The following is a 19,892-nucleotide window of genomic DNA, read 5'->3' as shown; positions in this document are numbered from 1 at the left end:
AACTGGGTGATGGGTGTGGTGAGATATGATGTAGGGATATCCCTTTACTGTTTCTGTTTCTTTCCTCTTTTTTTTCCTTCTTTTGTTTTAACAATTCTATGGGTTTTTCTCTTTATCTTTCTACAGGCTATCACTTGCTAACACCAGGAGTTATACTCCAGGGGTTTACACATCACCACTTCCTTCACTCTTTCCTTTTCTCGCTTTCTCTTTCTTGTGTTACCTTTCTCTTGCTAAATTAAAAATAGAAGTTGTACACAAAATGTATTATGTCTTATGCCATGGTTTATACTAGTGTACACTGCTTCTAATAAAAATACAAATAAAAATTAAAAAAAATTAAAATAGCGGAGTCAGGGGACATGAGGAGAAGGCAGGAACGGGGTACTGATTAGGGATGATCAGCCATGATCACATTGAATGGTGGTGCTGGCTCGAAGAGCCAAATGGCCTACTCCTGCACCTATTGTCTATACCATCAGCAATTGTATCATCAATGAAGATATGTGAGCCTGTACCTTCAGCAGCCATATATGCCCAGGCCATAACACCTCACCACTGTGTTTCACAGATGAGGTGGTATTCTTTGGATCTTGGGCAGTTCCTTCTCTCCTCCATGCACTTGCCATCACTCTGATATAAGTTAATCTTCGTCTCATCTGTCCACAAGACATTTTTTCCAGAACTGTGGTTGCTCTTTTAAATACTTCTTGGCAAACTGTAACTTGGCTATCCTAATTTTGCAGCTAACCAGTGGTTTGCATCTTGCAGTGAAGTCTCTGTATTTCTGCTCATGAAGTCTTCTGCGGACAGTGGTCATTGACTAATCCATACCTGACTCCTGAAGCGTGTTTCTGATCTGCCGGACAGGTGTTTGGGGATTTTTCTTTATAATAGAGAATTATTTTTCATCAGCTGTGGAGATCTTCCTTGGCCTGCCTGTCCCTTTGCGATTAGTAAGCTCACCAGTGCTCTCTTTCTTCTTAATGATGTTCCAGTTTGGCTGATGTCTCTAACAGTTTTATTCTTGTTTCTCAGGCTTATAATGGCTTCTTTAACTTTCATTGGCAGAACTTTGGTCCTCATGTTGATTAACAGCAATAACATTTTCCAATGGAAAGACGGGTGGAAAGACTAAGTGCTAAGAGCTCTCTTATACCTGCATTGAGGAGGCATTTAAACACACCTGAGCAATTACAAACACCTGTGAAGCCATGTGTTCCAAACACTATGGTGCCCTGAAATGGGGGGACTGTGTATAAACCCAGCTGTAATTTCTACACGGTGAAACCAAAATGTATAAAAATGGCCTTTAATAAAATCTGGCAATGTGCACTTTAACCACATGTGATTTTTTTCTATTATAAATCTCAAATTGTGGAGTACAGAGGCAAATAAATAAATGATGGGTCTTTGTCCCAAACATTATGGAGGGCACTGGAGCTGGAATAAAAATTCAAGAACAGTAATTGTCAAATTGTGAATTGGCGCTGACCAACATTTGTGAAAAGCTCTGTCATTCGGTTGTGCATTGAGAGATTTTTGAAAGGGTTGGGCAACGTGGCAAGTCTTTGTTGGCAACGTGGAACAATTATTGCTCTGAACTGGGGCATCCCCCTCAAATCTTTCTCTGTTGCACTGACTAGTGCCTGAGTAGTCTACTTGTCATGAGTCTCTGGTCCTCTCATCTCTCCCCACCTTTTCCTCCCATTCTCTGGCACTTCTCACTACAACTATAGGAGTGTAACACCTGTCTCTTCCACTCTCTCATGACTATTCTAGACCTAATCGGGCCTTTCAAGTAAGACAAAGGTGTATTTTCACCTCTTCCAACCTGGTCCACTGCATTCAGTGGTGATGATGTGGTCTCCTTTACATTGAAGAAACCAAACCGTTTAGTCAGCTATTTAGTGGAGCACCTCTATTCTGTCTACAACAGTAATCTCAAAACATCATAGTAACTCTCCTTCACACTCTCATACAGACCCATCTATCCGTGGCTTAATTACAACGGAGAGGCCAAACGCAACTTGGAAGAATAACATTCCGCTTGGATAGCTTATAACCCAATGTTATGAATATTGAATTTTACAATCGCAGGTAACCCATACCCTCAGTGTTATCGCCTCCTCCTGTACTGCTGTATACTGGCTATATTCCTTTTCCCATCTGTCCTGATCCAAAATGTCCTCCTGCATGTTTTGCCTTCACTGATGCTGCTTTGATCTGCTGAGTTCTTCCAGCATTCTAGTTTTTGATCAAGATTCCAGCATTTGCAATCTCTTTGTCTTCTAGGTTTAAGGTGAGAGGGTGGAAAAGTAAAGGGGATCTGAGTGGGAAAGTTTTCCACACAGGAGGCAGATATAATCCATGGCATTTAGGAGATATCTAGGAAGGCACTTGAATAAGCAAGGCATAAAAGACCTAATAGCAGATAGGCACAGTGGTAGCATTGACATGGTGGGCTAAAAGGCCCATTTCTGAGCTGAATTACTTTGACTGGGATTTGCTGCAGAATCACGTATAGGTCAGCATGTCCAGTGGTCACATGTTGAATTGTATTGCCAAGTGTCACGTGAGTAAAGGAAAACACAAAATACAAAGCAGAGCAGGAGGAAAGAAAAATGACAATAAAAGTATGCATGTTGTGGAATCTTAGCAGTTTTAACATCTGCTCCCACCTCATATGGTTTTTTTTATAAAAAAAGATGCATCCTATCACTTTCTTCAGGCACTGCCTTCATTGATCAATCTTCCCTTCGGCCTTTCGTGGTTATTTCTATGATGGAGATGATTTCAACTCTTCATCTTTTGGCAGTTCTTGATTTTCTGCCAAGTGTAGTTTTTGTCTTAATTTCTGTCAAGGAATATTTCTTCCTATCATAGAAAAATCATATATCTAAACCCTTTAAACTCTTGCATGACCTCATTCCCTCACCGGTAGGTAGCTCAGTAGACAATCATAATTCCAGCTATGAAATAGAGCCACAAGAATCAGCCTGGGACATTGATTTTCCCTCAGAAGGAACACAGTAACTGGTGTTAAAATTCCTGCGTGCAGGAAAATAAATATATTTCTTTAGGATTCTTATGGTCATGACAAAGAGATTATTTCTGGAGTAGCAAGAATGTAAACATTAGTTGAGCAGTGGATTGAGAATCCCATATTGAACTTCTCATCCATTGCCAGAGTGAGCTACACATTCCATTTGGGTAGATTACAACCCCACGGCATGAACATTGAATTCTCTCATTATAAGTAAACCCTGACCTATTGAGTTCTTCCAGCACTGGTATTTTGCAGGAATATTGGGCACAGTTCTAGTTACCACACTAGTAGGAAGGATATGATTAAGCTCCATCTAGTATTGCATCCTCCTCTTATCCGTTTGTCAGTATAATTCTATGCCTTGCTTATTCCAGTGCCTCTTAAACGTAGTTACTGTATCCGATTCTACCATCACCACCATCACATATAGATCACCCTGTGTAAAAATAAACAAAATTCCCTTCGTATCCCCTTTAAAGTATCTAAAATTATGAGAGGCACAGATAGGGTAGATAGTCAGAACCTTTTACCAGGATGGAAATGTCCAAGCAAGAGGGCTTAGCTCTAAGGTGAGCGGGGCAAGGTTTTACACAGGTGACAGTGAGTGCTAGCCATGTGTGATGATGGAGGCAGCACAATAGTGACATTTAACTTGCTTTTCGGCACTTGGATATGCAGGGAATGGAGATTAGTTTAACAGGCCTTTTCCATCGCTGTCTTAAAACATTATTCTCACCTGAATAATGTAGTCTAAACAGTATTTTGTACGATTGCAATATGATGTCCCAACCTTTATATTCTATAAGTCAACGTATGACCCCTTCTTCGCCATCCTATATTGGCACCCCACCATTTACAGTATATGTTTTATTTATCTTCCCTAAATGCATCACCTCAGTCACATTTGATGTTCAGTTATGAGAAGAGACTGAAGTTTGTGTTTTTGCTTGTAACTGCTATGGAAAACCTGATAGTTATGACAGGCATTTATAAGGCACTGCAGAGAGTAGTGCATTCGTCCGAACGCACTATGGGAACTACATTCACCCCCCTGCAGGACCTATACACCAGGAGGTGCAGATCCAGAGCCAGCAAGATAATGAAGGACCCCTACCACCCCAGCAACGGACTGTTCCAGCTGCTACGGTCATGCAAGCACCTCCGATGTCATGCTGCGAAAACAGAGAGGATGAGACGGAGTTTCTTCCCACAGGCCGTTAGAACTGTAAACTCTAATCTCACCATTACTGTTGTGTCTTTTTTTCCCTAAAGTGTAAATACTGGTTCTGTTCTTTTCTGTTGTTTTGCACAATCCGCAGGCATTGCCACTTTCATTTCACTGCACATCTTGTATGTGTATGTGACAAATAAAGTTGACTTGACTTGACTTGAAGAAAGGTTTCTCTATGCCTTAAGTGTTTGAGATCAGAGGATAGGTTTACAGTGAGGAGTAAGAAGTTTGGAAGAGATCAGAGGGATTATATTTGCACCAAGGAATCTGGAACACTCTGCCTGAAAAGATGGAGGATGCTGATAATTTACTACATTTAAGAAGCATCTGGATGAGCACTTGAATGACCAAGATTTATAGTGGTACAGTAGGTATTTGAATATCAGCAGGGCTGTGCTGCAAGTTTGTAACAGAGTAGATGAACATTAACAAAAATCATTGTAAAAGGATACATTGAGGTACTAAGCTCTTCCAACTGTAAATAGAAAAAATATAATTAATACAGAAAAAAACATAAAAAATGAATAGCACTCAAAGTAATCTCACTTTAATGCCGCCACGTCCATAGTGTGAATATGGCTTCTCCAACTAAAATTGGGAAACAATTTCAAATTACACTTTTAGCACAGCTATTGCTCCTTTATTAACTTTCTCAAAACAGCTCAATGAAGAGGTCAATAAACTCAGAGATTGTCCATTGGGAAATATGTGCCAAGACATTATGGTATAAAATACAACTGATGAACAGCTAGTCAAATGATCCAATCCATTCTTTCCCAGTGAGAGTGCAGTGCTGCACATTAGTTTGTTGTTTAAAAGACGATCCACTTCTCACATTGGGGACTTTGATCAGCAGCTCAATACAAATAGTATTCACAGGTCAGCATATTGCTGACTACTGACGATACTCTGACCTATGGCTCTGCCCCCTACACTCAGCATCAAGTCCAAGGGAGGAGCTCGGAGCCAAGGAGACACCAGCTTAATCAGAGTTGGTGAACCACCCGGTGTAAGAATATTTGGTTGAAGGAGTAATGCACAAATGTCACGCACCCCTCCCCCCCCCCCCCCCCCCCCCTCAAAGCCCAATCAGCCACCCTGCCCCAACCACACAACCCAAACCTCTAGAAGTGGGTTACAGTTGTGGGCTTCATTTCCTCCATTGGGGAAAACAGCAGGGAGCCGTTGGATGGTGAGGGGGGCAATCTAGACATTTCTGCAGAGCATGAACTGACCTATTTAAGACAGGTTTTTTTAAAAGGGCAATCACTCTTAAGAATTCTCTACCCCAAAGAACTCTAGACAAGTCATGAATATATTCAAGGGAAAAGCTGGCACAACCTTGATCTTCAAATGGGTTAGGTCATGGCGAAGGGCTAGAAAGTAGAGTATTGAGGCCAAGATTGGACCGACTGTTGTCTATTGAATCACGGCGCAGATCCTTATGTGCATTTACTGCAAGGCAGCAACTGAAACGTGATTCCATGTGCATTCTACAAGATGGTCTTATTGCTGGTTGACTCAAAATATTAAACTTCAATACATCTGACTAATATCTGCATATCATTCTGCTAAATATAACCAGTTTCATGAATGCTTGATTTCACCCAGAATGGATTTCAAATGTCCTCCAGGTTCAATCCATTTAGTAAGTGAGTAAGTTTATTGGCCAAGAATTTGCCTTGGTGCTCCGCCCACAAGTAACAACATGACATACAGTGACAGTTACGAATGACTCAGAAAACACTAAACATTAATAACAATAAAACATTAATGATAAAACACCATTGATCAAGCATGTGAACCAACAAAAAACCAGATCAAAGGGAGGCTACTGAATTTTGGCTGTTGAGTAGAGCAACTACTCGTGGATAAAAACTATTTTTATGTCTGGCTGTGGCAGCTTTGACAGTCCGGAGTCGCCTTCCAGAGGGAGATGATTCAAAGAGTTTGTGGCCAGGGTGAGAGGGGTCAGAGATGATCTTGCCCACTCATTTCCTGGCCCTTGCAGTGTACAGTTCATCAATGGAGGTAAGGTTGCAGCCAATAATCTTCTCTGCTGATCGGACAATTAGCTGCAGCCTCCAGGTGTCGCGCTTGGTGGCTGAGCCAAACCAGACCATGATGGTGAGAACAGACTCTACGATGGTCGTGTAGAATTGGACCATCATTGCTTGTGGCAGATTGTGCTTCCTCAACTGCCACAGGAAGTACATCCTCTGTTGTGCCTTTTTGACTGTGGAGTCGATGGTAGCCCCCCCACTTAAGGTCCTTGGAGATGATGGTTCCCAGGAACTTAAAAGACTCCACAGATGTGACTGTGATGTTGTTGATGGTGAGTGAGGTGAGGGGAGGGGGAACTCTCCTAAAGTCTACAATCAATTCCACTGTATTTAGTATTGCGGGTTGCAAAAACGTACGAGTAACATGAAATTCAATGTTGAAGCAAGAATAGGTTTATCTTCTGGGAATCCAGAGAATTACAATAAATCATCAAATTAATTGAACCTGTTGCTTGCAGCCATGTGAAAAAAACGCTACTTTAAAAAATATATTATTACGTGCAATATAGATCGAAGGCTAAATTCTGCATTCATTTTAAGAGGCAAAAACTCAATTTTGGTAAAGACTTGAACAAATATGCATATGTATGACTGGAAAACTGAAGGAGTAGGGGTTATAGGGTTATATAAATATAAGGGGCCGATAAATAATCTCAAACTGAAATAATTCCAATGTGATGTCATGGATGCATTTTTCTCCAACATCTATTAATTCTGTTGCTTCAAAGGTGTTATATTCCGGACGGCAGAATGAAGAACTGGACTTACACACTGGTTGCCTGGATCATGAGAGAGAGAGATTTATTACCCAGCATTCCCTACTTATATTGAACACCAACTCATTAACATACACATGAATATGTCTGAAAACATTAAAGGTTATGTTCAGCTGTAGTCATTCTGCAGCATATACACCCTTACATCCGACATAAACATACTCACATTAATCAGAAGCTGTTCAAGATTCCTGTCTGACGCATTTTTTTTCTTATCCTCAGACAGCTCTTCCACATGGCTGTCAAGGCTGAAGTGCAAATGGGCCATTTTTTCCTGCATCTCTCTGACATGCTCCATCTGTTCAAAGGAGCACTCTTTTCCTAAAGAAAATGGAGTACTTTCCACAATTGAAAACATTGAACGCATGTAATTCAGAAAACCTGCTGTGCTCCCAGTTCTGATTCTATTTTCTCATATACAGTGCCCTCCATAATGTTTGGGACAAAGACCCATCATTTATTTATTTGCATCTGTACTCCACAATTTGAGATATGTAATAGGAAAAAAAATCACACCTGGTTAAAGTGCACATTGTCAGCTTTTAATAAAGGCCATTTTTATACATTTTGGTTTCACCATGTAGAAATTACAGCTGTGTTTATACATAGACTCCCATTTCAGGGCACCATAATGTTTGGGACACAGCAATGTCATGTAAATGAAAGTAGTCGTGTTTAGTATTTTGTTGCATATCCTTTGCATGCAATGACAGCTTGAAGTCTGCGATTCATGGACATCACCAGTTGCTGGGTGTCTTATCTGGTGATGCTCTGCCAGGCCTGTATTGCAGCCATCTTTAGCTTATGCTTGTTTTGGGGGCTAGTCCCCTTCAGTTTTCTCTCCAGCATATAAAAAACATGCTCAATTGGGTTCAGATCTTGTGATTGACTTGGCCACTTAAGAATTGACCATTTTTTTAGTTTTGAAAAACTCCTTTGTTGCTTTAGTAGTATGTTTGGGATCATTGTCTTGCTGTAGAATGAACCGCCGGCCAATGAGTTTTGAGGCATTTGTTTGAACTTGAGCAGATAGGATGTGTCTATACACTTCTGAATTCATTATGCTACTACCATCAGCAGTTGTGTCATCAATGAAGATAGGTGAGCCAGTACCTTCAGCAGCCATACATGCCCAGGCCATAACACCCCACCATCGTGTTTCACAGATGAGGTGGTATGCTTTGGATCTTGTGCAGTTCCTTCTCTCCTCCATACTTTGCTCTTGCCATCACTCTGATATAAGTTAATCTTCGTCTCATCTATCCACAAGACCTTTTTCCAGAATTGTGGTTGCTCTTTTAAGTACTTCTTGGCAATCTGTAACCTGGCCATCCTATTTTTGCAGCTAACCAGTGGTTTGCATCTTGCAGTGTAGCCTCTGCATTTCTGTTCATGAAGTCTTCTGCGGACAGTGGTCATTGACAAATCCACACCTGACAACTGAAGAGTGTTTCTGATCTGTCGGACAGGTGATTGGGGATTTTTCGTTATTATAGAGAGAATTCTTCTGTTATCAGCTGTGGAGGTCTTCCTTGGCCTGCCAGTCTCTTTGCGATTAGTAAGCTCACCAGTGCTTTCTTTCTTCTTAATGATGTTCCAAACAGTTGATTTTGGTAAGCCTAAGGTTTGGCTGATGTCTCTAACAGTTTTATTCTTGTTTCTCAGTCTCACAATGGCTTCTTTGACTTTCATTGGCACAACTTTGGTCCCCATGTTGATAAACAGCAATAAAAGTTTCCAAAGGTGATGGAAAGGCTGGAGGAAAGAAAGACTAGGTGCTGAGAGCTCTCTTATACCTGTATTAAGGAGGCATTGAAACATATCTGAACAATTACAAACACCTGTGAAGCCATGTGTCCCAAACATTATGGTGCCCTGAAATGGGGGGGGGGGGGGGGGGGGGGACTATATATAAACACAGCTGTAATTTCTACACGGTGAAACCAAATTGTATAAAAATACCCTTTAATAAAATCTGACAATGTGCACTTTAACCACATGTGTTTTTTTTCTATTACAAATTTCAAGTTGTGGAGTACAGAGGCAAATAAATAAATGATGGGTCTTTGTCCCAAACATTATGGAGGGCACTGTATGAAATTAGAGGGACCAAATTTACTTGAAGGTGATTTTCATCTTTAAATATTTTAACTTATTTCAACTGCTTTCATCGAGTTAGTATAGCAGTACAGATGCATGCAAGTCAGGATATGATAACATGCTTGTATTACAGTGGAAGCAAACGATTATATGCTGCCTGCTTCAACATGTGGGGTACTTTCTTTGACGATTTATTTTACACAAATACACAATAGAAAAACAATACCTCAATGTCTCCAGGAGGTTTTTCATTGACTATATAATAAGACTAGACTAAGTGGGACTAGTTGGGTCCCAGCATCACACGGGAGGGCTGGTCCCTCGACGCAATATTCCACCTCTCCACCAATTCCAATATTGGTGGCCAGTGGGGGGGGGGGGGCTTCTTCTTTCTGGAGTGCTAGTATGGGTGTTGTGGGCTGAATGGACTGGTTTCCAGAGGGCTAGTATGGACATTGTGGGCCGAATGGATTCTTGGGCTGGCGGCTCAGTCACTCAAGCCTGTTGTGCTGGCAGCCCACTCACTCACGGCTGGTGGGCTGGCAGTTGACTCACGGCTATTCCTTGAAATTCCATTTCAAGCGGGGTGCAAGGCCACCAAATTCAAGTGCAGTTTCATACCACTTCAAGCAGGGTGCAAGGCCACTAAAGACAGCGAGTCGTGACCTCTCCCTCCTCCATCTTGCAGAGACTGAGCCATGCCCACACTTCTGGGTTTTATAGTCCCTCCCCCTCCCACCACAAGGGGCGTGGCCTTCATGGCATGATTGACAGAGAGAGAATCTCAACATTTTTAAAACACTAATAACTCTTTTATTCAATGGGAAAAATCATCGGCACCTGATGAGCAGAGCGGGACTCTGAGTAAGATGGCCAAAAATCACCGCCGCACGTGGTAGCGTTTTTTCTAAAATCAATATAAAGCGCTAACAGGAAGTGGTCAAGATTAGGCTTTTAATTATATAGAAGGCAAGGCAACTTTAATTAGGCAAGGCAACTTTAATTAGGCAAGGCAACTTTAATTAGGCAAGGCAACTTTAATTAGGCAAGGCAACTTTAATTAGGCACGGCAACTTTAATTAGGCACGGCAACTTTAATTAGGCAACACAGCTTTAGCATTTCCAAACCAAAGAGTGGTGAGTCTGTGGAATTCTCTGCCTCAGAGGGCAGTGGAGGCGGGTTCTCTGGATGCTTTCAAGAGAGAGCTAGATGGGGCTCTTAAAAATAGCGGAGTCAGGTGATATGGGGAGAAGGCAGGAACGGGGTACCGATTGGGGATGATCAGCCATGATCACATTGAATGGCGGTGCTGGCTAAAGGGCCGAATGGCCTCCTCCTGCACCTATTGTCCAACACCATGAGTGTTGTCAATCTGTTTTATGCAAAATCAAAAAATTAGCAAGTTAGCTTGGGTTCTTTACAGACTGCCAGGAAGAGAAATGACACTAAGGTGTAAGGAAATGGCAGAGAAATTAAACGGGTACTTTGTATCTGCTTTCACGGAAGATGATTCAGAAAACATTGTGAATAGTGAGGGCTTCAGGATCAGATTAAACAGGGAAGAAATTAGAACTGTTGAAAATTGATTGGACTGAGAGGATAAATTGCTCGGATCGGATTGCTTGTTCTGCGGGTTCTGAAGGGATGGTGAAAATGTTAATGCCATTGATATTTGAATAGTTCCCACAAGTCAAACTATACTTATATTTAGTTTTAAAGAATGAGAGAGAAATCAGTGAATTAGTGATGGCAGAAGTAGCTAGGACATTAAAACAGAATTGTACAGCTCAGTGGGACATGTGTATTCCAGTCCCTTACAATTAAAAACAACTTAACATTTAACTTGCCAGTTGCTTTCTCAAATGCATATTTACTTTTTATATCTTGTGAGCTAGAAATTCATAAATTTTTAAATATCACATTTTTGTCAACCAAAGAACTCACCAAATGCTTGAAGATTGCCAGAGTGGAAATCATTCAGTAAATGCAGAAGGCCACTTTCCATCTCCCTCACATCAGAAACGTCAGTCAGGAAGGAATGTTGAATTGCTGCAGGCTTCAGCACTTTCTCAGCAGGTTGTAGAGTCTTTACTTTACCTTTATCTGCCCTGTTTAAATGGCCAAATAATTGTAGAGTTAAAAAAATGTAATAAATGCTACTGTTTCACACAAATAGGTCCAAATTCAATGTGTAAGAAGGAACTGCAGATGCTGGCTTAAACCAAAGATAGACATATAAAAAGCTGGAGTAACTCAGTGGGACAGGCAGCATCTCTGGAGTGAAGGAATGGGTGACGTTTCGGGTCGAGACGCTTCTTCAGACTCCCAGTCCCGTATGTGGATTTCAAATCTTTGAGGAAATGGGAGTGACCGATATCAAGATGGAATTCCCTGGCTTTTATTTTCATACATTCTGCCGTCCCACAGCCTCAGTGTAATTTTCCTCAAAGACTCATGGAAATAGAGTCTTTGACTATTTTAAGATAGAATTTGATCCATAATAAGGAAAAGGTGATTTAATTTTAACCTTTATCTGCTATAATAGTCTTTCAGTTTGTTAAGGCACTGGTTCAACTAAAGCCTGTCTCAAGGATCACCCCCCCCCCCCTCCCCTTCTCCTCCCCCTCCCCCCCCCCCCCCCCCCCCCCCCCCCCCCCCCCCCCCCCCCCCCCCCCCCCCCCCCCCCCCTTGCCAGTGTGCTTGTGTTAATGACCAAGAGGAAACATGGAATTACAGTGTGGAAACAGGCCCTTCAACTAGAGTCCTAGCCTGCTCAACCTGTCTATAGCTTTGTTAGACTTCCCAAAATGCAACATTTATAGACAATAGACAATAGGTGCAGGAATAGGCCATTCGGCCCTTCGAGCCAGCACCGCCATTCACTGCGATCATGGCTGATCATCCCCATTCAGTACCCCATTCCTGCCTTCTCCCCATATCCCCTGACTCCGCTATCGTTAAGAGCCCTATATAGCTCTCTCTTGAAGGTATCCAGCGAACCGGCCTGCACCACCCTCTGAAGCAGAGAATTCCACAGACTCACAACTCTCTGTGAGAAAAAATGTTTCCTCGTCTCCGTTCTAAATATCTTACCCCTTATTCTTAAACTGTGGCCCCTGGTTCTGGACTCCCCCAACATCGGGAACATGTTTCCTGCCTCTAGCGTGTCCAAACCCTTAACAATCTTATATGTTTTAATAAGATACCCTCTCATCCTTCTAAACTCCAGAGTGTACAAGCCCAGCCACTCCATTCTCTCAGCATATGACAGTCCTGCCACCCCAGGAATTAACCTTGTAAACCTACGCTGCACTCCCTCAATAGCAAGAATGTCCTTCCTCAAATTAGTGGACCAAAACTGCACACAATACTCCAGGTGTGGTCTCACTAGGGCTCTGTACAACTGCAGAAGAACCTCTTTGCTCCTATACTCGACTCCTCTTGTTCTTGCCATTCGCTGTGTCCCTTCTACACCCACCCCCCTCCAATCACCACTTCACACCCAATCACCCACACCCTCTGTACTGCACAACATCACTTGTTCAATAACAACAATAAAAATAGAGGAGGTGGAGAGGCTTTTCAGAAGAAAAAAAAGCCAGAAATCTCCAAGACCTGACAATGTTTCTCCCTCTACTCTTAGGCTCTGTGCCGAACAGCTGGCACCGGTCTACACAGACATTTTTAACCAGTCCCTGCAGACATGTACTGTCCCTGCCTGCTTCAAAGTCTCCACTATTGTCCCTGTACCCAAAAAGGCAAGGATTACTTGTCTTAATGACTACAAGCCTGTCGCACTGAACTCTGTAGTCATGAAGACACTCGAAAGGCTTGTGCTGGCCAAGCTGAAAAATATCACGATCCCACTGCTGGATCCTATGCAGTTTGCATATCGGGCAAATAGATCTGTGGATGATGCAGTCAACCTGGGCCTGCACTTCATCCTCCAGCACCTAGACCGCCAGGGAACCTATGCGAGGATCCTGTTTGTTGATTTTAGCTCTGCATTCAACACCATTGTACACTCCAAACTTTCCAAGTTGACTGTGCCTGAACCCTTCTGTCGGTGGATCACCAGCTTCCTGACAAGACAGGAAGCAGCAAGTGAGGCTGGGAAAGTACATCTCGGAACCGCAAACACTCAGCATAGGACCACAGCAAGGCTGCGTACTCTCCCCTCTCATCTATGCGGGACGGCAGATGGCACAATGGTCTAAGTGTTCGGCTGGCGACCGGAAGGTGGCCGGTTCGAATCCCGCTTGGAGTGCATACTGTCGTTGTGTCCTTGGGCAAGACTCTTCACCCACCTTTGCCTGTGTGTGAATGTGTGTGTGATTGGTGGTGGTCGGAGGGGCCGTAGGCGCAGAATGGCAGCCACGCTTCCGTCAGTCTGCCCCAGGGCAGCTGTGGCTACAGAAGTAGCTTACCACCACCGAGTGTGACTGAGGAGTGAATGAATAATGCGATGTAAAGCGCCTTGAGTATTAGAAAGGCGCTATATAAATCCCATCCATTATCTACTCTCTCTACACCAACGACTGCACCTCCACAGACACCTCTGTCAAGCTTCTCAAGTTTGCGGATGACACAACCCTGATTGGACTGATCCAGGATGGGGAGGAATCTGCCTACAGACAGGAAGTGTCACAGCTGGCGTCCTGGTGCCATCGCAACAACCTGGAGCTCAATGCTCTTAAGACAGTGGAATTGATTGTAGACTTTAGGAGAGCTCCCCCTCCCCTCCCCCCACTCACCGTCAACAACACCACAGTCACATCTGTGGAATCTTTTAAGATCCTGGGAACCATCATCTCCAAGGACCATAAGTGGGGGGCTACCATCGACTCCACAGTTATAAAAGCACAACCGAGGATGTACTTCCTGCGGCAGCTGAGGAAGCACAATCTGCCACAAGCAATGATGGTCCAATTCTACACGGCCATCGTAGAGTCTGTTCTCACCTTCTCCATCATGGTCTGGTTTGGCTCAGCCACCAAGCACGACACCTGGAGGCTGCAGCGAATCGTCCGATCAGCAGAGAAGATTATTGGCTGCAACCTTCCCTCTATTGATGAACTGTACACTGCAAGGGCCAGGAAGCGAGTGGGCAAGATCATCTCTGACCCCTCTCACCCTGGCCACAAACTCTTTGAATCACTTCCCTCTGGAAGGCGACTCCGGACTGTCAAAGCTGCCACAGCCAGACATAAAAATAGTTTTTATCCACGAGTAGTTGCTCTACACAACAGCCAACAATCTGTAGCCTCCCTTTGATCTGGTATTTTGTTGGTTCACATGCTTGATCAATGGTGTTTTATCATTAATGTTTTATTATTATTAATGTTTAGTGTTTTCTGAGTCATTCGTAACTGTCACTGTATGTCATGTTGTTACTTGTGGGCGGAGCACCAAGGCAAATTCCTTGTATGTGAATACTTGGCCAATAAACTTACTTACTTACTTTCTTCACTGCCTGCTGTACCTACATACTTACTTTCATAGACTGATGAACAAGGACCCCCCAGATCCCGTTGTACTTCGCCTTTTCCCAACTTGACGCCATTTAGATAATAATCTGACTTCCTGTTTTTGTTACCAAAATGGATAGCCTCACATTTATCCACATTAAACTTCATCTGCCATCCCCCAACCTGTCCAAGTCACCCTGCATTCTCATAGCATCCTCCTCACAGTTCACACTGCCACCAAGTTTTGTGTCATCTGCAAATTTGCTAATGTTACTTTGAATCCCTTCATCCAAATCATTGGTGTATATTGTAAATAACTGCGGTCCCAGCACCGAGCCTTGCGGTACCCCACTAGTCATTGCCTGCCATTCTGAAAGGGACCCGTTAATCCCTACTCTTTGTTTCCTGTCTGCCAACCGATTTTCTATCCATGTCAGCACTCTACCCCCAATACCATGTGCCCTAATTTTGCCCACTAATCTCCTATGTGGGACCTTATCAAATGCTTTTTGAAAGTCCAGGTACACTACATCCACTGACTCTCCCTTGTCCATTTTCCTAGTTACATCCTCAAAAAATTCCAGAAGATTAGTCAAGCATGATTTCCCCTTTGTAAATCCATGCTGACTCAGACCGATGCTGTTACTGCTATCCAAATGTGCGGCTATTTCATCTTTTATAATTGACTCCAGCATCTTCCCTACCACCGATGTCAGGCTAACTGGTCTATAATTCCATTTTCTCTCCCGCCTTTCTTAAAAAGTGGGATAACATTAGCTACCCTCCAATCCACAGGAACTGATCCTGAGTCTATAGAACATTGGAAAATTATCACCAATGCATCCACGATTTCTAGAGCCACTTCCTTAAGTACCCTGGGATGCAGACTGTATTCAATTCCCTCAACCATTCCTCAGCCCACCTGCCCAATCAATCAAGACCTTGCTGCAATTTTTGACAACCATCTTCACTATCTACAATACCACCCACTTTTGTGTCATCTGCAAACTTGATAATCATGCCATGTACGTTCTCGTCCAAATCATTGATGTAGATGACAAACAGCAATGAGCCCAGCATCAAAGCTGAGGCACACCACTAATCACAGGCCTCCAGTCTGAGAAGCAACCTTCCTTCATCAATCTCCACTTCCTTCCATGAAGCCAATTTTCTATCCATTCAGCCATCTCTCCTTGGATCCCATGCGCACTAATCTTCCAGCGCAGCCTGCCATGTGGAACCTTGTCAAATGTCTTGCTGAAATCCGTATATATACGTCTACTGCTCTGCCCTCATCAACCTTTTCGATCACATCTTCAAAAATTTCAATCAGGTTCATGAGACTTTGTTCTACTTGAGCCAAATCCAATCCACTGTGTGTACAACTCAGATCACAATCATCTGTGGTTCTGCTTTGCCACGTTTAGTTTCCAATATATCACAGTGAAAGGCATAGTGATTGATCACCAAGTACAGTATACACTTGTGAAGTTGTATGGAACAGATTACTCAAGAAAATATACAATAAAATGACAGTGAGAGTTTTATTAGCACCAACCTTTTCAATTTTGACTTTAGTTTTGGCGATGAAAGCTGAGGTAACACGGGACACAAGGCTGAACTCTGACAGGTGGACACAGGAGATTTCCTGGGACTGCAGTGCTGGGATAAAGTCATCCTTGGAGTTTGTTTCTTTATTTTTTCTTCCATCCTCAGGTGTTTCACCTTTGCACGATAGGAGATCAAAGTTGAAATAAACCAAGTGAACAAATTGATCCTTTTAAAGTTTCATCCCATCAACACCAAGATCTGATTGCCACACTACAGGAAGGATTTGGTAAGAGAGTGCAGACGGGATTCACCGGGACGTTGCCTGAAACAGATTTATACAGGTTTACAAAATTATGAGGGGCACAAATAAGATAGACTGAATCTTTTTGATGATTGAATCTTATTTTCTAGAATTAGAATGAGAGGGCACAAGCTGAAAGAAAGAAGGGAGAAATCTGTGCCATGTAATTCCATGAAACATTCTGGACATATAATGCAACATGATAAATGTATTCTGCATCAGAAAAGTCTTTAAATAACAGTGAAACATGGATATAAAATGCCAAGTCTTTTATTTCAATCTTATAGGATAAATTCTTAGATGATCTAGAGGGGAACAAAGAGAGTTCCACTGTTAAACTGGTGATACATTTACACCACTGAAAATCAAACAACTGTCATGTCATGTCAGAGATGTTGCCTGATCTTCTTCTTCTTCTTCTTGCGTGTGGCGTGCACAGCCTAAAGTTGTAGGACAACTTGTTCTATTTGATCTTATTTGATTGTGCACGCCAGGTTGATTGCATTAGTTGAAACAGGGCGGACCACGTGAAGGTTGCAATCTCTCACCCCATCTGATCTGCTGAGTTACTTCAGCACTTTCTGCCCTTCCATGTAAATCTGCAGTTCCTTGTTTCTTCATTAAACTGGAAAGTGTGCAAAAGACATTTGTCAGGTCTGGAGGCCTGAGTTATAGGGAGACATTGCATAGGTCTGAAAGAGGGTCTCGACCGGAAACATCACCCATTCCTTGTCTCCAGAGATGCTGCCTATCCCGCTGAGTTACTTCAGCATTTTGTATCTATCACTGAATAGGCTAGGTCTTTTTTCCCTCGTGTACGGGAGACTGAGGAGTGACAATACTACGAGGAACAGAGAAAAGGTGAACAGTCACAGCCTTTTCCAGGGTAGAGGGGTCTAAAACTAAAGGGCATATGTTTAAGGTGAGAGGGGGGGGGGGGGGGAGGTGGGTGATTTAAAAAGGACCTGAAAGGCAACCTTTTCATCCAGCACAGGAACAGGTCCTTCAGGCCAACTCAACCAGGATGCACACTTGCCTGTATTTGAACCGTATTCTTATAAACCTTTATGAAGTGCATATATGGACTGAGCTGCATGTAGAGGCGGGGACAATTACATGGATAGGAAGGGTTTGGATATGCCAGGTGCCGGCTATTTGGTCAGCGTGGACAGGTTAGGCCAAAGGGCCTGTTTCTCCACGATATAGCTCTGTTACTATGACCTCTTCCCCAGAGTCCCAGACAGCCCTGAAATGGGGGGACTATGTATAAACACAACTGTAATTTCTACATGGTGAAACCAAAATGTATAAAAATGGCCTTTATTAAAATCTGGCAATGTGCACTATAACCACATGTGATTTTTTTTCTATTACAAATCTCAAATTGTGGAGTACAGAGGCAAATAAATAAACGATGGGTCTTTGTCCCAAATATTATGGAGGGCGTTGTATCTGTACACTGTGAATGGCTTCATGTATGTCTATTGTCTGGTTAGCACACCACAGAAGCTTTTCACTGTACCTCAGTACACTTGACGATAAACTAAACAAAACAAAATTAAGGCAGGAAGGCAGTATGGGGAATGGGAAGGCAAGTTAAAATGATTCGCAACCGGCAGATCCAGTTGGCCTTCGGGAACATCAGATGGAGATGAGGGTAGAGGAGGTGCGTATGAACCTGTCTCACCTGGAAGGGCTACAGCTGGGGTCCCATTTCCACATCTGTTTAAGGAACACACCTTCTTCCAGATGCTGTAACAAATTCTCCAACTTCAGTTTATTCTCTTTCTGTATAAGATCAGGCCAATTCTGCCAGGCATCATTTGGCTGTTCTTTCCAAAGATCCAATAGCGGAGCTTACTATAGGAAGAAGGGTTTCGGCCCGAAACGTTGCCTATTTCCTTCGCTCCGTAGATGCTGCTGCACCCGCTGAGTTTCTCCAGCATTATTGTCTCCCTTACTATAGGATCTTTGGTTCTTCCTGTGTGCGGTCCAGCCTCGTTCTTAGCAACACTTCACGCAGGAAATAAAACTGAACCTGGTCTTAACTATTGTTTAACTCACCGTTTAGAATTCTCTCCGCAGCTGTAGTTTACTGTATTTATTCTCGTTGGGAATGACGGCCGATCGCAAGGGGATCCGTTTATTTCTTCAATGATCAAGGCCTCAGCAGCGACTCGGTCTCAATCTGAACCGCGCCTTGTCCTGACTCACAGCTCGTCCAAGTTGTGCGGAAGGTCGGGGCTTGGACCGGGGACGATCCGGCCCAAATGGGAGGAGTCGCCGCGGCCCTGGACCGAACCTCCGACCCCACGAACAACGATGTTTCCGGCACTTTGTGTCTTTAACGCAGAGACCATGGAGACCGCGAGGGCGGGACCGTCCCGTCAATCAGCAGCGGGCGGGCGGGGAGATTGTGACCAACCTGTCACAGACACATGTGGACAGAACTGCAGATGCTGGTTTACACCGGATAGACACAGAGTGCTGGAGTAACTAAGCGGGTCAGGCAGCATCTCCGGAGAAAATGGATAGGTGACGTTTCGGGTCGAGACCCTTCTTCAGATTCCGGTGTGAAAAAATCTTTCCTCTCTTACCATAAATCGATGCCCTCGATTTCTCAATTCCTCACGCCGTGGGTAAAAGACTGTGCATGCACCCTATCTATCTCCCCCACCATGATCTTACACCTCGATAACATCACCCCTCAGCCTCCTGCACTCCAAGAAATAAAGTCCCACACATAGAATCTATGCCGAAAATAATGTCAAGTTAAACTGGTTTCCAATGCTTGCATGTAATTTGTATTCCGCCATTCCCTGCCTATCTGAATGTCTCTTCATATCTGCCTCCACCACCTCTGGAGGGACCTTCCAGACACCCACCACTAATAAAATAAAACTTCTCACAAGTCTGACCTAAAGCAACGCAGTCATTGTAAATGTACCTCTGTAAACTGCTCAAGTGCGTAAGGGGTGGATGTGGGAATGGGGCAACATAGAACTAGTGTGAATGGGTGATCGATATCAAGATCACTCGTCTGTTTCCATGGCCTCTAGTCTTTGACATTTCCATCCTGCGAATAAGGTTCTGACTACACCTCAATATTTTATACACTTCAATCACATTTCCTCGACCTCAAATACTCCAGAGAAAACATTCCAAACGTGTTCAACTTCTTGCAGCCAACACACCGTCCCGTAGAGACAGGCTATGGCACATATTAAATCCAATCTATCAAGCAGCCTTGATGCACTGCACTTCATCTCCCCAGCCCTGCACTCATCCCTGGAACACCTGGAGAAGGACATAATCATAGAGTGATACAGTGTGGACAACTTGCCCACACCGG

At 43.3% G+C, this 19,892-nt stretch overlaps 1 protein-coding gene across 3 annotated transcripts; it reads right to left on the bottom strand.

Moving 5' to 3' along the window:
• Nucleotides 1-1,300: 1,300 nt before the first annotated feature.
• ccdc28b (coiled-coil domain containing 28B) lies at nt 1,301-19,283 on the bottom strand. 3 transcript variants are annotated; one of them, XM_033044811.1, is made up of 7 exons: nt 18,605-19,283; nt 18,228-18,292; nt 16,247-16,413; nt 11,165-11,328; nt 7,286-7,440; nt 4,733-4,755; nt 1,301-2,849 (listed from the first exon to the last, which is right to left on the bottom strand). In XM_033044811.1, the coding sequence occupies exons 3-7, from the start codon at nt 16,396-16,398 to the stop codon at nt 2,780-2,782; spliced, it is 564 nt and encodes a 187-aa protein (XP_032900702.1). In that variant the 5' UTR covers nt 16,399-16,413; nt 18,228-18,292; nt 18,605-19,283; the 3' UTR covers nt 1,301-2,779. The 3 variants fall into 3 exon arrangements, with proteins under 3 accessions (XP_032900702.1, XP_032900701.1, XP_032900700.1); XM_033044810.1 differs by lacking the exon at nt 18,228-18,292; XM_033044809.1 differs by lacking the exons at nt 18,228-18,292; nt 18,605-19,283 and having other exon boundaries at nt 16,247-16,566.
• Between the last annotated feature and the right edge of the window lie 609 nt (nt 19,284-19,892).

The sequence above is a fragment of the Amblyraja radiata genome, chromosome 27 (genome assembly GCF_010909765.2).
Source record: "Amblyraja radiata isolate CabotCenter1 chromosome 27, sAmbRad1.1.pri, whole genome shotgun sequence".
Classification (NCBI taxonomy): domain Eukaryota; kingdom Metazoa; phylum Chordata; class Chondrichthyes; order Rajiformes; family Rajidae; genus Amblyraja; species Amblyraja radiata.
This window is presented reverse-complemented; position numbering and strand designations above follow the sequence as displayed.

Excerpts from the sequence above, each read along its gene's own strand:
- ccdc28b (XM_033044811.1), bottom strand. The coding sequence starts at position 16,398 with ATGGAAGAAAAAATAAAGAAACAAACTCCAAGGATGACTTTATCCCAG. Across the intron at positions 11,329-16,246 it reads CTAAAGTCAAAATTGAAAAG|GGCAGATAAAGGTAAAGTAA; the intron begins GTTGGTGCTAAT and ends CCATTTAAACAG. Across the intron at positions 7,441-11,164 it reads TGGCAATCTTCAAGCATTTG|GAAAAGAGTGCTCCTTTGAA; the intron begins GTGAGTTCTTTG and ends CATTTTCTTTAG.